The sequence below is a fragment of the Erpetoichthys calabaricus genome, chromosome 18 (genome assembly GCF_900747795.2).
Source record: "Erpetoichthys calabaricus chromosome 18, fErpCal1.3, whole genome shotgun sequence".
In the NCBI taxonomy this organism is placed as follows: Eukaryota; Metazoa; Chordata; class Cladistia; order Polypteriformes; family Polypteridae; genus Erpetoichthys; species Erpetoichthys calabaricus.
In genome coordinates, this window is record NC_041411.2 from 20,509,345 (window position 1) to 20,528,701 (window position 19,357).

The 19,357-nt window shown below is 39.4% G+C and overlaps 1 protein-coding gene across 4 annotated transcripts; it reads left to right on the plus strand.

The window, feature by feature from the left end:
* Positions 1 to 1,253: 1,253 nt before the first annotated feature.
* Positions 1,254 to 17,873, plus strand: ydjc (YdjC chitooligosaccharide deacetylase homolog). Of its 4 annotated transcripts, none has more exons than XM_051921124.1 (6): positions 1,254 to 1,852; positions 5,085 to 5,263; positions 8,521 to 8,680; positions 12,529 to 12,628; positions 14,277 to 14,454; positions 16,222 to 16,385. In XM_051921124.1, exons 2-6 carry the CDS (start codon positions 5,100 to 5,102, stop codon positions 16,313 to 16,315), a joined length of 696 nt encoding a protein of 231 aa, XP_051777084.1. In that variant the 5' UTR covers positions 1,254 to 1,852; positions 5,085 to 5,099; the 3' UTR covers positions 16,316 to 16,385. The 4 variants fall into 4 exon arrangements, with proteins under 4 accessions (XP_051777084.1, XP_051777083.1, XP_028681227.1 ...); XM_051921123.1 differs by lacking the exon at positions 16,222 to 16,385 and adding an exon at positions 17,470 to 17,873 and having other exon boundaries at positions 1,259 to 1,852; positions 14,280 to 14,454; XM_028825394.2 differs by lacking the exon at positions 16,222 to 16,385 and adding an exon at positions 17,470 to 17,873 and having other exon boundaries at positions 1,271 to 1,852.
* The last annotated feature ends 1,484 nt before the right edge of the window (positions 17,874 to 19,357 follow it).

Below are 19,357 nucleotides of genomic sequence, written 5' to 3' on the forward strand. Positions count from 1 at the left end.
GTTACACACGGGTGAGGGCACCAAACAGATGCGTCCCGTCAAGTGTGACACGCGGTTAACTTGAACTCGGAATAAGAAGGAGTTGGCCAGCACGCTTTTCTTTCTTACACAGCTTAAAAAATGCAGTTATATCGAATGGTGACTCGAAATTGTAAATGCGCGTATGCGAGTGTATTTGTTAGGATTTTGCCAGCACGGAACCTTGCTGCTAGATTTATCTCGTGATGTATTTTTGGGCATGTGGGTTGTAGTATATTCGTATACAGCGCCTTTCATGTGAATGCACAATACGCATTCACCACGTTTTTTGAATATTGCGTAACATATAGCCCAGTGTTTCTTTAAAACAGCCAGCTAATTATATTATGCCAGGTACGTTTCTGTGGCAGACTGGCAATCAGCATCTTGAAGATGAATAAAGATAGCAACATTTGGATAAACACGTATAAAATTAAATTCCCTAAAGAATTAGTGGCTTTGACTTGTAAACCAAGTTACATTAAAATTCACTGCCCCTTGATCATGAGTAGGTTTCGGAATTGCGATTCTATTATTGTCAAATGTTCAATTTATTTATTTGTTTATTTTCGGAAGACTCGTATACTTGGGCTCTGAAATGACAAGCAATTACTTATTGACCGCCCCATCGAAGTTCCACATTTCATATTGTGCAATTGATTTGTCAGGGTTTTCACTGTCAAATCTCCGTAAACGTTTACAATATTTACATTGTGCATGATGCCGAGATCGACAAACCCGAACATCCATTGGCAGGTGGACTGAAAAAACGGTCGGCAAAAATAGGCAGGAGAGTCGATGAAACGGTTTGACGCTGACCTATTAAGAGAAATCAATGAATCTTTTTCATCATAATCGTCAATAAAACGAACACACTGTTGGCTCCGATTTTCTGTGCCACTCGTATAAAACGTTTTGTCTTGCTCGTACAAACACTCCTTCGTAGCTGAGTTGACGCCTTAATCATCTACATAGATACCCAACTAAAGGTACTCTTCAGATAGAGGGGCAGGTGTCACTCACACGGTGCAAGAATATACTTTGGGCTCTACATATTCGGACTTCCTCGCTAGACAGAATCATTAAGAGAAATGTCGCTCGTTAACACGTGCATACTTACATTTTGAATAGCAGGTCAGTCTGCTTCGACTTAAAAGTCCAGATCCCGTGATCATCCCGCATGTATGGTGATGTGACGCTGTTTCGTCAGGTAACCTTCAGCCCTGAAGCTCAAGCGCGAATTCAGTGAGAGCGAACACACCCATGTGTGACAACTGGGCTGACGCTGTTTGCCCGCCTGTCATATCCGCTTGAGCCTCTCTGTATTGGTGATACACGGTGAACGCGGTGTCGGTTTACTCTTCGACTCTCATATTCCTTAACCGCGAGTGACAGAGATCCGGACCTAGAAGGCTGAATTCCGTGTGCTCGCCACAATATTAACAATATTCGGGAAGATCGTCGATGCTCACGGCACTATTTTAGAATGTAAAAGACCGTAGAGAACATGGAAAGATAACCGATGTTCTTCTTTTGTAGTGCTGTATTTTAATTTTCAAAATATCAGGTACACATGACGGTTCCATTTTTGACACCCTGTTTTACTTTTCTTTTGGTCTTTCTCCTCACTGGGATTCTACCGTGGCGCCTTGACTAACTGCTGACATGGCTTCAAGATAGAGTACGGATGGAGACTCAACTCGAAGTGATTCACTGGTTAGGCACAGTAGCAGTAACGAGTTACTTACAAGTATCTCGTATTTGCAGCAATACCATAATAAGACCTTGAAATCATTCCTCAACTATTAGCTGAAAGTCTCACTCTGAACAAAAGGTAGGTGACTGCAAGACGAGATTGAGAGCACATTACAATATACTGGTTTTGATCTAAAGTTATACATTTGTTATACTGCCATTATGTTTAAGATAATTATATTTTTTAATGTAAAATTACTTTTTATTAAGAATGAAGAAGAAAAATTTGGACAGTGAAAACCTTTCCCACTATACGTTTTGTATTAACCTCAGTTTGGTCTTTCCTGGATTTGCTTCTAATATTCTGTTTCCAGTGATGCTTACTCGCAATTTGCCCAATCTCTTCCGACACTGCCCCTATTCACTATAGGAGTCGAAACGAATGGATAAATGGTTAGGTGGTACGTAACGCGCAAAGATAAGCTAAACCATTGTTTTTTGGCATTGATTTAAATCACAGGATTATTATGGCATTTCTAGTATTGTTTGATAGATTACCGAGCTCCTCCATTCCAGGACTCAAAAAGGATGCATGGTAGATTGGTATCTCACAAGTAAGGATAGGTTTTCGTCTTTGATTTCAATCACAAGATTAATATGATATGATTTCAATCACAAGATTAATATATCTCTAACACTGTCAGGTAGATTACCTCAGTTTTTGGGGTCCTGAAGACAACATCTGTGTCACTCATATGAATTGTGTTTTTTCTCTTCCTCTTCTCTGTATACCTGTCATGCATTTAGCTTTATTTAATTTGAAATGATAAAACGCTTGTTACATCTCTTGAACAGACTGATGGATATTATGAAAGGCGCTATAAGATAGACAAATACATACCCTATAGTAGACATTTATGGAAAGTTGTATATTTATTGATATGTAGGTAGTACTAGGGTGTTGTACCGTGTTAGCCATTATGAATGTAGAGAAAAGCCAAGCAAAATGACACCTTTTATTGGCTAACTAGAAAGATTACAATATGCAAGCTTTCGAGGCAACTCAGGCCCCTTCTTCAGGCAAGATGTAGGGTTATGGATATTTCTATGTAAAATTAAGATTGGGCGCTCCCTCTTTACGCGTGGGTTTCCGCTGTTATTTGTATGTGTGTTCACCCTGCTATAGACTGGCGCCACGTCCAAATAGTTTTCCTGTCTTGCGCCCGGTTTGCCAGGATAGGATCCAGTTCTGGATAAAGGGGTTTAGAAAATGAGCGGATGGATGGAAAATTAAGATTGTAATACTGTATACCGTTTATCGTCACGAATATCCTTCACAATGCCACTAGAGGGCGCTTTTACCGGAAAGACCTCGCAGTTGTGCACATGCGCAGCTTGCTTGCTTTCGGAAATCCTGCACTCACTTTACCCAGCACACTTTAGATTCTAAAGTTTAGAATGTTCAACGGCTTTTAAGAAGCTCAACGCTAAGCCATAATGGGTAAGTGAAGTGTAATCCCGCCTTCCTTAATTTGGTTATAGTGGTGGCATGTCGCGTAGGTAAGAGGGATCACTTCTGAAATGACCCCGCGCACAAGCGACTCCACCATCTCCGGTCCGGTGCATTTTTTTTTTCTTTCATTCCGAAACTCTACTTTAAATGCGCGTCTTCCTCTGCAAGTCGACTGAACTTTACCGGCTTATTTTTAATTCTGCTGCAGAATAACGCAGTTCAAAGGAGATCCAGCGGACTCGAAACTGCGTCCGTTAAATAAAGAGCGACGACCTCAAGGCATCGGGGCCTTCAAACCGCGAGCCATTGAAACAAGCCGACGTGCGGTACAGTCAGCCGGTGACAGCTGCGCGACCAGAGACCACCGCTCCGCCGATGCTTTTAGCGAAGGGACGGCGTCATCTTCGCAATGCTTCAGCTTGTATTAGCGAGCTTTTAGCTGTTAATTCTTCACGTTTGATTTCTAGTAATTTAATCTTTATTTACTCAACCCCGGGATAGGCGCCACCCTCCCCCGATCCAATGGCTGAATAAACGAGTTTGAAAAGTTAATAGTAGGATTATCTCAATTCACCGTATCCATTATCCCTGGCATTGCTGTATTACACCAATATACAATAAAATCACATAAGGGTGGCATTTTTACACCCATTTATTTATATGGTTTTATAGAAAAAGCAGTTTAAAAACTGGTCATTGTGCATTATTTTTAAAATTAAACCACTTTAAAAACTAGGAGGCAATCCCCACTTGTGTAGGCTGTATATCCATCCATTACTTTGAATCTGTTCAGGGTCTTGAGGTACTCTGGAGCAAATTTGGACGGCAGCAAGAGCAAGGCAGGAACATGTCCTGTATGGGGCACTTGTCGACTGCAGGGGGCATCCATCCAAACCCCTTACACTCAATTTTGAATGAATCACTTATCTTCATACACAAGAATACAGATTTGGTGAAATCGTTATAAACGCCAAATTAAGTACTAATCAACACACACAAAATTGAAATAAATAGGTGTTTCTAGTTACATTTTTAATAAAAAAATCTGGTTGCTGCCACTGGCTGTAAATAAAAACAACTAAACATTAAAAGTGTTAATTTAGGATGGCATTACTGGGGGTAAGGAGCTACATTCCATTTTCTTATTTCATGCTATTGTCTGGAATGCTCTGCTTCCTTAACTTTAAATGCATTTCCTAAAAATCATGGGATAATTTCATTTAAGCTGTATACAATATGTATTATTATACAATAATAAAACTCAAAAACAACTGCACACAAGCTGAACATCATTCAGCTTCTTTCCTCAAAAATGGTGTTACTTACAGAAGTACATTGGGCCGATGAATCTAAAGTGTGATAGAAAGGCTGCCTCTTTGTGGTCTTTTCCCTTCAAATTTTCTTCCTGCAAGTAACATATTGCATTATTAGCATCATCATATTAAAGACAAAAAAAGCTTTCAGTATATTTGAAAGGGGATTTTTTTTCTACATGATGTATTACATTTATACATCCACAGTTTGGATTTTATTGAGTGACTTGTGAGATTCATTTCTTTTTTGCATACACAAATGGTAATGTCTTTCTTATAATGTGCCTTTCCAATGTCTGTCTTTATTATATAGTCCTCTATCTGTCTATTATCTTTTATAAAATGTCTTTCCTATCTACTATATACCACTTTTCATATATACAGTATTTATATCTGTATCATATAAAGTATCATATCCATCTGTTTCAGCATCATGCACTAAAGTATTTGTGTCTTTAATTGCACTGTAAATTTTACTGTAAAAAGGTGCCATACTCGAGACTGCTTGACTCATTTTCTCCTCTTCCTTCTCCATCATTTCTCAGCTGTGGTTGCTGATAATGCCCCATTCCCAAGTGCAGCTGGTGGTGACAGGAGATGACTTTGGCTATTGCCCAAGGAGGAATCGTGGCATCGTAGACTGCTTCTTGCAGGGGGCCATATCCAATGTATCTCTGCTAGTAAATGCTGCCTTTGCAAAAGATGCTGCAGAACTGGCGAAAAGGTGAGTCACCTGGTGGTGGATGGCTTTTTCTGTCATTGCTTTTACACAACAAGTTTAATAATTTAATTTTTGAAAAACCAAGACCTCACAGGGGAATTGCACCTAGGGGAGATGGCAAAGACAAAGTATTAATTATCTGCAAGTGTGTGTGTTGTGATTCTATCATTACTAATTTTCCACTGCAGTATGGAACAACATTTATTTATACTCTGGTGTACTGAAAGTGATTCAGGATATGTGCAGATCTAGTATGGCTTCATGGCAGTGTTGGGCAATTAATTCCCCTAATCTGAAAGTGCTTGTGTTTTTTAAATCAGGAAACACTTTTTTAATGCTTAATAGTTAAAACTGCCTTGATGTGATGGTCACTACAGAAGGTGCTATATAAAAAAAAGTCAGAAATCCAGGAGACGTATCAATAATTTGTAGATTGATTTTATGTTCATGTTTCCATTTAGAAGTTATCAAGGAAGCTCACCCTAGCACTTCACTAAGGAAATTGCTAGTGTCATCAGGAACATAGAAATATAAGACATCTGACAAATGAGGCAAGATCACGTAGTCCATCAGGCTTTTTGTTTAGCTAACAGCATAGCTCTGCCAGAGTCTCATCCAGATCCTTCTTAAAGGTTGTCAAGGTTTCTGCCTAATCCAAGTCTTGATAGTTTGTTCAGATTCCAACAACTCCTTGCTTCAAGAACTGCTTCTTGGCTTCAGTCCTAAATACACTACTCCTTGTTGTTGACTACATGAATCACTGTTCAGGTGAAAAAAAATCAGCTGGATCTACTACATCAATGCCTTTTAGAATTTTGAAGACATGGATTAGGTCCCCACACAGTCTCCTGTGCTCAAGACTAAACAGGTTTAATTCTCTGGCCGCAGAAGGCCATGTTCTTAAGTTCAGGGATGCATTTGGTTGCTCTCGTTTTACACATCCACAACTGCTGTTATGTCTTTAATGTAGTATGGTGACCAGAATAAGGTACACACAATATTCCAGATGTGGTCTCACTAGTGCATTATATAGTCTAGGCGTAACATCCCACGTCCTTTGAAATATAAATAACAGGCTTTATAGTATCACCTAACATTTGCCTTTTTAATAGCTTAATATGAGTGAAGAATAGAATTAGCTGGACCTCACCTTGTAACTCGTTCACAATACATACACAGTTTTTAATAATTAGGAAATAAACTTCAAATCTAAAAAAAAAAAAACAAAACAAACAAACTATAGTTTTTGAATGAAAAAGGCCACCATAAAAAGGAAAGGCATCCATATTTGTCTTCTCCTGCATGAAGCTATGAATTTATAGAAAGCATTGCGGCTCCACCTTATATACCATACCTTTGTTAAGCCTGCTTAATTCTGGTTGGGGTTGCAGGGGGCTGGAGCCTATCCCAACGAGAATAGGAAACAAGGCAGGAACAATCCCCTGGACAGGATGCCAGTCCATACCAGGGGAACACACTTTTAGTGTTGACAGTCCTCCAAGCCAGCTTTTCGTCTCCTGTGGGAGGAAACCCACGTGGACACGGGGAGAATGTGCAAACTCCACACAGATAGGAGGGACCTTGGGCCGCAAGGTAGCCATGCTAATATGGCGTCACTGTGCCACCCAGCTCAATCTTATAATTTGACTAATTCTATTTATTGTTAATTTTTTTCCCATTTTATTTATTGATTTTTGTGGGACTTGGATCTGTAAATCAACACTGTTGTGGTGCGTCTGTCTGTTTGTCATTGTCAGATATAGCATTTTTCACAGCCACCACTACCACAAAACAGCAAGGGATCATAGTACCATGAGAATTAAACCACACAATTCATGTAAATAATCACATGTACATAATTTAAATTTCAATACACTTACCCAGTTTGACAAGAATTAAAGAAATGAATGGAAATAATGACATTTTGTTCATTTGTTTTTACACCCTGCCATCATATTTATTTTTCTACAGTTTGACCCTCAGTCATTTTTTCCATATTGCGTATTTAGAAATGTAAATATTTCTGTCAGTGAGCTCTCTGAAGAGGGTGGATGCATTTGAATTAATGGTTCCTTACAAGCGCCTGTTTGTTTTTCCCAGTGCTCTGATCCTGTGTAGTGAGGCTGTGCAGTTGCTATGGTATACAGGAGTGTGCAAGTATTTGTCTGTGAGAGGCGTGTAACAGTGAGGATTGGTTAAGTTACTGAGTCAGAGTTGCCTTGTGCTGTTGTTGACTTGCTAATCAACGAAAGATTTTTCCTTAAGACTCAGTCATGTGATATTCCCACTGTCTGTGAGGACTCTTCTATGTCAATGTTTATGTTCTCAGGGTAGCAGAAGAGAAGAAATGACCATCACCACGACTCATTCATAACATGACATTCTTAAAACTGTTTTTATCAAGCTCAGAATTGCAGAGGGGACAGAGTCTGCCAGAAAGCACTGGGCCAAATACCATAACTGTTTCTGGATGGGAAGTCAGTTCCTTGTTGCAAGTTATGCATGTATTCTAATGCCAATTATTCCAGTTCAGGATGTCAGAGTTTCTTGTGGCATCACTGAGCCTTACCCAAACCTGGCTGTGTAGAGCACATTCACTTATACACCATGTGGGTGGAAAAATCAAAGTGCATGAAAAAACCTCACATGAACACGGAAAGTACGTGATGGAATGCTGGGATGATGGTGGAGTGCCTAGTTGTTGATCTTGTCAGTGGGCCGTGTCAATTCATACACACAGCATGTCACACATATTAATTACGTGCTGACATTCATGCACAGTAAAGGTCACTCCTTTTTGTGATTGCCAATATTGTGTTGACAAATGGAGCCGGAGCTGTACAAATGGTTAACCGTACAGCAAGTTTAGCTGCAGTCTTTCTTATTTCTATTCTGTTGTGGTACATAATATACAAGACATCAGACAGCTTCTGTTCTGTTTTTGATGTCCATGACACCCACATTTATCATTGCCGCCTTGGACTGAACTTTCAGATGAGCATTCAGTGGTTGTCAGAACTCGTGCACACAGAGCTCGCCCCTCCAACTAAAGACAAAATCAATTTTGTCAGAGGAAGTTGTGTAGTGAATGGAAAGGATTGCTGGGTATGTCGCATTACATGACTAGCTCCCAGAGAGAGCAGTCAACTCTCACTGACTCGCTAGAATTACATAAATGAATGCTATGATTGACAATTGCTGAAAAAGTTGCAAATTGTGACATGACCTTAATCACTGACATATCTTACTTTTGCATGCAGGCATAACATTCCCATTGGACTCCATGCCAATCTATCTGAGGGCCTCCCCATTTGTGAAAAGCTCCAGAAGGGGTCCTCACTTCTTAACCAGGATGGGTTCTTTCATGGCAAAATGGGATTCAGGAAGATGTTACAGGAGATGCAGCTAAACATGTCAGAGGTAACTATCTTATTTATTTTCACCTCCTTTCTTTACAGTGCTGATTTGTACAATGGGGAATCCATACAATTAATACGTGTCGTTATGGAATTGGCTTAATTAACTCTTTTAGGGCGGATGTCGACTTTTGTCGACAGGAGGGGTTGAAGGCGAATGTCGACAAAAGTCGACATCCAGGGATAAAGGGCGACAATCAGCTGTTAATGGCGACAAATCTCACTGTCACGTCACAGGCATTCCCTCTGTGGTTGGAGGAATGCTAGACTCGTTGACTCGGCAAATAAACATTGCGTGTGCGTGAGTTGCGAAATGTAAACAATGGCAAGATGGCACCGACATGTGAAAAGGCAGCGAAGCAAGTGCAGAAAAGAAAACACTTGGCAGACGTTGTTTTGCGCATTACCGCGGAGTCGGACTCTTGATTTTTCAGAATCGGACTTTATTGGCAGTGATCAGGAGATCGAGCAAGAGAGTTAGAAGCAGGCATCAGCTGATCAGACACCAGCCGATGCCGCGCGAGCGGATCTGCTGCCAGTTGAGTGCCTTCGCACAGCCGATGCATGTACGGCAAGGTTCGCATGGGATAAATACACATACATTGATCCGTTGAGAGCCGATATGGCTACCGGAGTTTACAAGACGGCATGGCTTGCTTTTGGACACGACAGATCACCAGCTACTGTACTTCAGGCTGCTCTCTCCTGATGCTGCTTTTCAGCTACTGTCAGACGAGACAAACAGGTAGGCAGAGATTTTTTTTGAATCGCGGGCTGCCTTTGCATCGCATTCTCGTTATTCAAAGTGGAAACCCACAACGAAAGACGAGATGAAGCGCGCTGTGGCATTACAAATAGAGATGGGACAGAACTGGTGAGATAACTTCAGGGAGCATTGGTCCAAACATGTTTTGTCCCCGGGTGGCTTAGGTACGTGCTGCTGCAAAGTTTTATTCACTTCTGTAATAAACAGAAGCAAATCCCATGGGGTGAGCCAGGCTATAATGCCATACATAAAGTTCATAAAGTTTCAGAAGATGAAAAGAGGTGACAATACGGTTTTCATGCAGGCAGAAAACTTGGTGGCAGTGGCATGGCACGATGGCAAATGGGTGACTTGTCTCTCTACAGTACACACTAACAATATATGTGAGAAAATGCAGCAACAGACAATTGAAAAATAGGCATCAAAACAACACATAGAGAATTCAGGCTCATACAACATGCAAGACAGTAACATTTGTCAAAAGTAAATATTGTTGATTTGATATGTTAAACAATTGTTTTGTGTTCTTTTTTAAAAAATGTTAGTTTTTGGAAAAATATTCAGCCCTGGGAGAAAAGAAACAAAAAAAAAATTAGCCCTAAAAGAGTTAAAATAACTGTCCTTTATTTACTTTAGAAATTTTGGTCAAGGCTCTCAGTACAGCCTGCAGCTTTTATTACAGAAAGGCTCCAGTACCACAAGATTTTAATTCTTTTCATTTCACATTTTTCTATTTAATTAACAAAAGGAATAACATGCATATATAAAATTTTACATCACATGTAGAATGGTTGCATTATCTCACACAGTGCCTTTCATAGTGTGCTTACTAATTAGATCCTACCGTTCTCAGAAGCTGCTTTTTCCTTAGGAGGCAGTTGAACTTTACCTTGGCAGCCAGTCTATCACAAGGAACACCTACTTATGCCAGGCTAAACTACATATCTTGGGGATGTGACAGTATTTATTTATATATTTTTTTTTCTTAGTTTACTCATGCCTCAGGGGGGCTCATAAATAAAACTCATGTCTTTATATAGTGCTTTTCATATGAAACACCACCCCAAAGTGTAATATAAACTAGGCATTCTGGATTTTTGCACCTTAATGGGTTAATTGCAGCTCCACTGTTGGGGCTCGTTTATACTTCATGCTCGGAACGCGTACGTGCACGCATCATGGCTGCCACGTGTTCCCAGCATTCATTTGACACGTCCTCAGAAATTAACGTGACACATGCGCAAGTAGCAGTACCAGCAAAAAGTCGGGGGGCGCAGTGTGATAAAAGTCGGAATGTGACGTCAGAGTCTCTGTTTACTATCTACACGTGACAGAAAGCCGCTATGCAGATCCTATGTGTTATTCGATGCTTGGTGAAAGGTTCGATGTGGTGAAGCAAAATGCCGATATACAGATGCATTTGTGGTGCTTTTATATTCAAGCGTCGCATATTCCTGATCGTAATGAAACAATACATTTTAAAAGTCTCACATACCATCTTTTGTGCCGTCATTTTTTTTCTTTCTGGGGCTTCATTCTGACCTGACAGTAGCAGCAAACAGCAATAGATCACCACACAGAACACATTAAATGTATGATATTCCAACTCTCTGCACATTTAGAATCTTTAGATTTATGCTTGATATCCCTTTCATGATGAAATGCATTAAAGTATGCATGTTACATTTTACAGATAAATCGGTAATTTCATTTAAATAATGAAAACTGTTAATAATTACACACTTTGGGGTGACACGGTGGTGGAGCAGCAGCACTGCTGTCTCGCAGGGAGTCACGTCGCTGGTATTCTCTGTCTGGAGTTTCCATGTTTTCCTGCTGGTTTCCACAGTGTGCTCCGGTTTCCTTCCAAAGACAGGCAGACTTGGTGACAATAAAATGACGCCATTGTATGTGAGTGCTTGTATTCACCTTGCGATGAGCTGATGGCCCATCCAGGGATTGTTTCTGCCTCGTGCCCAATGCTTGCTGGAATGGACACATCCCTGGATTGATGGATTTAATCACTAAACATCCTTTTCAGAGATATTGTGGTAAGGTGTCATCGGAATTTAATGGGTGTTCCAGGCAATTCACAACACAGCACACAAGCCGAACCCATTCTCACCATGATAATATCTCTCACTGCCACCTGGTGGAGTCTTCCAGATTTACGTAAAGTACGCAGCAAGTATAAACAGTACAACGCTTGCGTAGCAGGAGTGTCCACTGGAGCATGCGTCGCGTTAAGTATAAACCTGGCCTAAGTCATCCATTATAATAAGGTATGGTACCTCTTTCAGCCAGATCACTACCGAAAAGTGCTAGTAAATCTACCTCTGTGCGCCTTTGTAAAGTCCTCTATTGTTACTGTATAAAGCGTTTCTCGCAGAGTATTGTTACACACGGTGCAGCATAATGGAGTCAGTCTAACTGTGTAAGGTGAGGACTGTCACGGAGGCCATCCCAGCATTGCAGATCTTTTCATAGTGTCCACTGTCACAAACAGCTTTGCACAGCAGCAAAGTACAATATCATAAAAACCCAGGACATGCACAATGGAGTAAGCCACGCAGGGTGTGGGCCTGGAAGCAGCATTCTGACAGATTTTGACATTTTTTCAACTGAATGTCTCATTTGTACCACTATTTTTAATTTTATTGTTAAATCACAGACGCACAATAAAATAATGTATAACAGTTCCCGTTTTGTGCACTTGCAACCACTCTCACTCCTTCAAAGGGCTACCCTATATGTTAAGTAGAGTGCTTGTGGCATGTCCAAATGTCCATTTTATCAGTTCCTTGCATAAAATGGTGTGAGGGGGTTCTCTTGGATGTCGCCAACAAAATCTCAACATATCCAGCATTAGTTTAGACAACTGAAGATTTTCTCCTCTCCTGCAGGTTTTAGCAGGGTAGTTACTTTTCTTAAGTACCACCAATAGGTTTCTTGTGCTCACCCTCTGTAATTTACAAGATATGATTCAGATTTTTTAGTTTATAGACTGACCCAAGAGCAGACCCCTACGGTGATGCATTGGTTTTAAGTCAAGTTGAAACCCAAAACTGACTAATTTGTTCTTACAGGTGGAACAGGAACTAAGAGCCCAAGTGGAGTTGTTCCAGGAACTGACTGGTCATTTGCCCCATCACATGGATGGACATCAGCATGTGCACGTGCTTCCAGGTGAGCCTAGCTATGGAGAGGGTTGGGGTGTGTGCACGCGTGTATACATATTGAGCTTTACCATCTCATTTGTGTATTCCTTTGAAATGGAGATATTTGGGTGATTTCCATAGTAAAACATATATAATCAAGCTTGGAAGTTTATGAACCTTTTAGCGTAGTCATTAGTTTAGACATTAAAGATTTTATATGAACCTCCACTTTTAATGACTGTATAGAATGAATATCCTAAATGATCACTCCCCACACACTTTAGCTACAATAACTTCACACAATCACATCTTATTACTAGTTACCAAACTGTGACACCTTTCTAGACAGACTCCTCTTTATAAAACTCTAAGGTTTTGAAAGGCACTTTACTTGAGCAGCCATCTTCAGGACCTAGCAGAACATTTTAATAGGATTTAGGTCAGGGCTTTGTCTTATTTCAAATTAAAGTTTAGTTTAATGTAGTGCCTTTCATACTTAAGAGTTCTATTTTAACAGTGACACAGAATTTTTATACAGTGTCTTTTGTATCAGCAGCATAAGGCAGCTGTATGAAGTGGGGATAGTGGACAGTGCTGATCCTTAGGACGTCATTTGAGATCACTGTTATCCAGTATATCAGATTAGTGTCTAGCTCTTGATGTAATATCATCAAGCTCAATCCTACATCATAGTACTCTCACTTGTATTTATTTAACCGATTCTTTCATCTTAAAACTGGCTTTAATTCACAGTAGTCATCACTTCTAGAATGTGAAACCACATAAAAGAATTAAGTGGGTGGCTTTGTGTTACAGTTTAGCACCTTAACAAGTAAGCAGCAGTTGTCTATTTTTACCATTCAATGCCATATACTTGTAAATAATAAAATGAAATGCAAGAAAACATATGGACTGACCTGCACCGCCTGCTGCCACCGTGACCCTCACCTGGATAAGCAGTTAAAGAAGATGAAATAGAATGACAATCTTTACCAAGTGCCACGCATTGTGGGGGATTAGTTTTCTTTGTATTTAAGTTAGACCCTACCTTAATTAGAGATTGTGGGGATGTGCCAGGCTTTACTATCTGCTTCTAGTGTTCACTTTGCTTCTTGGCTGTGGTTTGCTTTTGGGTTCTATCTTCTATCACTGCTGAACACAACAATAAATAATCATGGTGAATTGACCAAAGATTGAAACTAGAACACTAGAAAAAAAAAAACTGACAAGAGCAGGCCATTCAGTCCAACAAACCTTGCCAATTAATTACCCACCTAATTCCTCCAATGCAATATCAAGTCGGGTGTTAAATGTGTGTCTTTCACAGTACTTGGTCAATTATTCCACATGTCTATAGTTCTCTGTGTGAGGAAAAACATTGTAACATTTGTGCAAGATTTACCCTTAACAAGTTTTCCATCTGCCCATGTGTTCTTGTTGAACTCATTTTAAACTTAACTACTAGCATCTGTTGTACTCATTTAATTTCATAATTTTAAACCTTTCAATCAAGTCACCTCTGAATGTAGTCCAGGATGACAAGTCTTGGATCATGACAAATACATGTTTTTAATAAGAAACTGTAAGAAAAAAACAAAACATAAAGCTTTTAGAATAACATACCTGCTGTCTAGTAAACTTAAAGGTTAAACCTCACTTTCCAATTTCTTTCCCAGAAGTGCGAGACATCTTTGCTCGAGTACTGTCATCTCACCAAATCAAATTCACACGAGTTCCCATTGAGCTCGGACTTCACGACTGCAGCTGGATTGAGCCCCACCTTAAAGACTTTTACCTGCAAGTGGAGAAAGATTCACTAAACTCTGTGGAGGTGTTTATAAAACATGACATCAGGTAGGATGTTAAAATAAAAAGCAACTTTCCACTCTTGTTTCATCCTGTGGGGCAAAATAGTATGTTGGATTGAGGCATGGGATAAAGATCACGGAGACAAATGCTGTATATCCATCTTAATAAAAGGACAAGTGTCTGTGTGTCCATCCAGTTGCTACGCCTACGTTATATGTCATTTGATTTGGAATTCAAAAAGCATTGCTAATATTTGTGATGTGCCATCTGTCAGAATGAAAAATGTAATGTATTTAATTACTACACGCATTACAAAGTACATTCTTAGAGATGGTGTGCTGCAAAAATTAATGCTGAATATGTTCAACAGAGAGCAACCACCAGATGGACAGAAATTAGTTTGTCCACTTTAAGAAAAGGAAAAAGTTGGTGTATTTGTGTGTCCATCTTGTTTCTAGGGTTAAGAAGAAACATTTAAAATAGGCAGAATGTAGAAGAAGGGTAAAAAAAAATTGAAAATAACATACAAAATAAGGGCCTAAAATTAAGAAAATTAGTCTTAACGACCTGCTTTGCTGTCTGATGTTATATGATGGCAACAGCAGCATGGTAGCAAATTTCTAGCACCTGTTCAGGTCATGTGAATGAGGTTTATAGCTGTAATGCTAATGACTGATAACTTCATATGGTGGGCAATGGATGGGTGAAAATCATCAAGTCACACGTCAGTCATTTTGAGACTTTTTTTTTAACCTGACGTGTGACTTGATGATTTTCACCCATCCATTGCCCACCATATGAAGTTATCAGTCATTAGCATTACAGCTATAAACCTCATTCACATGACCTGAACAGGTGCTAGAAATTTAGACTTTTTTTTTTTAACTTTTTTTTAACCTAAGCTAGAGCCACTCAGGCCAAGGCAGTAGCAACCACCGCTGCATTACCCTAGCAAAACATTTTTGATTGTAAGAGAGGTCAGTTCAATGTGTGACTTTGAAAGGAAGCAGTAAAATCTGGTAGCTCTGTCCAAAGCGGAAAAAGCCACCAAGGGAGAAATTGATCGGGTTTGTAACTATAATACCAGACCAAATGGACAACCCATGTATCAAATAAAAAACATTAAGTCTACATTGATTACTTACATTTCAACCCATTTTAGACAGCACAGCTAGTCTAAAATAAAAAGAGGTTGGTTTCATGTAAGGTCCCAAAAAGAATTGTGGTGTTTTTAAGTATTCACGGTGCTGTAAATTTAAAGATCATTACATTGCATGTTTATTAAAAGAATACAATGTTAAGCTTATAGCACTACATCATCAAAGGAGCAGATCCATAAGGCAGTTTGGAATGGTATTTATTGTGTAAGTCGCTATATAAAACACTTGCACAACATTCTGGGATAGTGTTCAGTTTAAATGGTACTAGGTAAAGAATACTCCAATGACTTAGTAATACATTTTACTCATCTGCGCTATAAAGTCTGTACTAGTATGTGCAAAGTATCTTCTATTATGCCAAGTGTTCTGAAACACAGAAGGTGGGAGTGCACATCTGGCTTTTTCCTCCTTTTCTTTTAAAAGTTTTAAATAGCACCGTTCGACAGTTACTTTTTTTTTGGCTTACATGTAAATGGAAGTTTGGTGATAATAAATTTGCGATTTAAATTCAGATTCTGATTCTCTACAATGTTGAAAATGTCAGGTAAAATTGATTTTAACACAGTGTCTGTGAGAAAATCGAAGCAGATTTTCACGTCTTAACATGACAATTTTAATAAGAAAATTATGCTTTTTTTTGTGTGGTGTACAGGTGGTGGATGACTACATCCCTACAAAGATCAAACACTTTAGAACTGAGATGTCTGCCCCGAATACCAAGACTTAATTACAACATTAACTTCTGAAACAATTGACCTCTCTTCTTCAAACAAGATGCACCGTGTTTGCCTTGTTAGTTGCTTCCTGACCATTGGTTTTGGTCCAGTACTTAGCCCCAAAAACTGTCTGACCTGTCCCAACTGTAACTGCCATAGAATTTTTTTTTAAATGGGAGTTTTGAAGTCTGCTCTGTTTAGTCATGGGACCAGGCTGATTGAATTGCAAAATATTTTGTGTTCAGTAGTTTTTGAGATACTTTATTTAAAAGTATGCACACACAAATGCGCACATGCACTCAAAGAAATTTTATAACTGAAGAGAGCCGAGAGCTTGTTTGCCCTGCCAGAGCATATGCTTGATGGTGAAAAGAAAGAAATGACCACACAGGCTTAAATACCACAGTAGATCTGTAAAGGCTGGCATTCAGTCACCCCTGTAGCAGTCTGTCTGTGCAGCTTGTTTATATCGTTTGACCCAAAGTGTTTAGTTTCAATTAAACATTATAGAAGTTGTTCATTTGATTTTTCTATTCATTTTATTCTATATTTATGTGTAGATAATTACTTCCATCCATCCATCCATTATCCAACCCGCTGAATCCGAACACAGGGTCACGGGGGTCTGATATAATTACTTAATGAACTTAATTCTATTATCATTGTACTGTACAATTGTTTGTAATCTAAAAAACTCCATTTAGTAATTTCTTGCAGTGTGACTGCAGTGTATTATACATGGAAGTACTGGAAGGACAAAATTCAATATTGATCAAACCCCCCAATAACTGAAGTACAGATGGACTAAATGACCTGTTCTGGTTGGCTCTTATGGTGGGGAGTGAACGTGTAGCTATCTCATGTACCATCCACTCCATGCTGAGCAGTGGTGTCAAGTAAGCTGAATTTGCAGCTTGTGAACTAGACCTGGACAACCTTAACATTTTACGATTTTGAAAACATTACATTTGAAAACTCTTACAGCTCACTCTGTTTTGAACATTGATCAGACATGCAGTTTTGTGTGGATGACAGCAATGACAACTGACATCACTTGCTCCGATACTCGCGGGAGCCCACACTGCAGCCAGAAGCTGTGACCACATGTTTTTGTAGTCTGTGGTCCTGCCACATTATGAATGAATTCACTCATGAACATTATCCCTCTCTCTCTACGTTTTCAGGTGGCCTGATGCATACATTGGTCTGACAACCATGGGAAAAAATATGTCTGTAAGTCGACTAAAAAATGCCCTGCAATGTAGCATGGACACAATTTTACGCAGGGAGATCAGAGCAGGTGCCACTGCACCGTCACCGATTGGCACCTCGCTGCAGCCCCGATGTGTTACCATGGAGCTGATGGTCCATCCAGGTTATCCTAGCCTCCCGGATGAAGGTGGCTGCGGAGAAGGCCCAGATGACTTTTCACAATCTCCAGAGCGATTGCATGAATTTCATACCTTGAACAGTTCTGAACTGCTAGAGTTTTACAAGGAGAAGAATTTACGACTTTGTGCTTTTAAAGATCTTTGTAAACCCCCCTTTTCACTTTTAAAGTGAGTTGGCCTTTTAGGAACGATGCAAGCTGAGGACAAGAACATGCAGCTCGTCACCTTTCAGGTTTTGCACATAGAGTTATTACATAACTTGTCTAATTTATAAAGGTGCTGTTAACAGGTTGATAAATACTATTTTTGTTAGTATATACAGTACAGCAATTCAGTTCTTCACAATTTGTTCTGCATTGACTCTTAGTAACCCTACTTCTGCTATGAAGAATTGTTTTGAGGCCGTGTTGAAACAAGAAGAACATGTAAATGGCAGCTGTTGCGGGCTTGGTTCAGTTCTTTCTTTTAAGTTGTCTGCCTGAACTTCTGTGCATATTCAGTTTACCTAACAAGCCCCCAGTTCATTCTTTTGACTTAGTCTGCTACCAACCATTCATTGCCCTTCAATTGTACACACACACACACACGCTCTATCCACTCATGTAATGCACCATTCTTGTTTCTTTTGATCAGTATTTGCTACTTTTGCTTGGCACACACCTCTCCTTGTACTTTAGCTTGTTAACCTGAAACAAACTAAAATGATCTCCCCAATGGCAGTTGGTTCAGCAAACTTACATGTCCACACTGCTGATAATTACTGTATCATGGGAGTTATTAATTGACAGGGAAAATCAGAGTACATGAAGTGCACAATGGACTTCATGAAAAAGGGTGTGGTGAAATTCTTGAGCTTTCTCTCATAGCTGAGGTGAACACACTTAAGGAAACCATAGTGACTTCAAAGAGTTTATGGCAGATGGTCAAATTCATTTAACACATAAATATTATATAGTTAAATATATTACAGTATATACACACACACATTCTCCCACCCCAAAACAATTTTTTTAAATAAAATATGTAAAATGTATTCCAATTTCTATGAGAATGCTATTGGCATTACAAAGAAATGGAATAAAAACTAACTCTTTATGCTCTTGGCCAGTGACACAATTCTGTATATTTATTTTACTGGGTGGTCATGATTTACCATGTAATGCACTTTATACCAACAGTCTTGTCTACATAAGTGAACAAGGTTGTGATTGACAGAGTTTCTTTATTATCTATGCCCAACATCCCTATTTTTCAATGCTTACCCTTCCAAACCATTTAAGGATAAAGTATCTTGTGTATGTCAAACACTAAATCATGGACTGTTGATAAGTGAATGCCTGTAAGTGATAACCTATGTTAGAAGTAGTGTGCACATGTGTGAATAAGACTGTTGCCAAAAAGGTAAGAGTTTCTTTTCAGCTGTGTACTGTTTCATCATGTTTATGGTCCTGCTATCTTGGGGTTCAACAATAACTTGGTTGTATTACGGCAACAGCTGTACATGCACATACAGTATATCATGACAAGAACACCTTGTGAACAAAAGTGTGCATTATTTCCTAATTTATCGCATGCCAGTTTTTCATTTAACACGTTACTTTGTCCACTGCACTTCAGTGAACATGCAGTTTTCAAAAAGACAGTTTGTTTAGGTATGAAGAGCCTGTTTCATGCTTTGTAT

Coding starts and splice junctions, on each gene's coding strand:
- ydjc (XM_028825394.2), top strand. CDS start 5,100: ATGCCCCATTCCCAAGTGCAGCTGGTGGTGACAGGAGATGACTTTGGC. Junction 5,264..8,520: donor GCTGCAGAACTGGCGAAAAG/GTGAGTCACCTG, acceptor TTTTGCATGCAG/GCATAACATTCCCATTGGAC. Junction 12,629..14,276: donor GCATGTGCACGTGCTTCCAG/GTGAGCCTAGCT, acceptor TTTCTTTCCCAG/AAGTGCGAGACATCTTTGCT.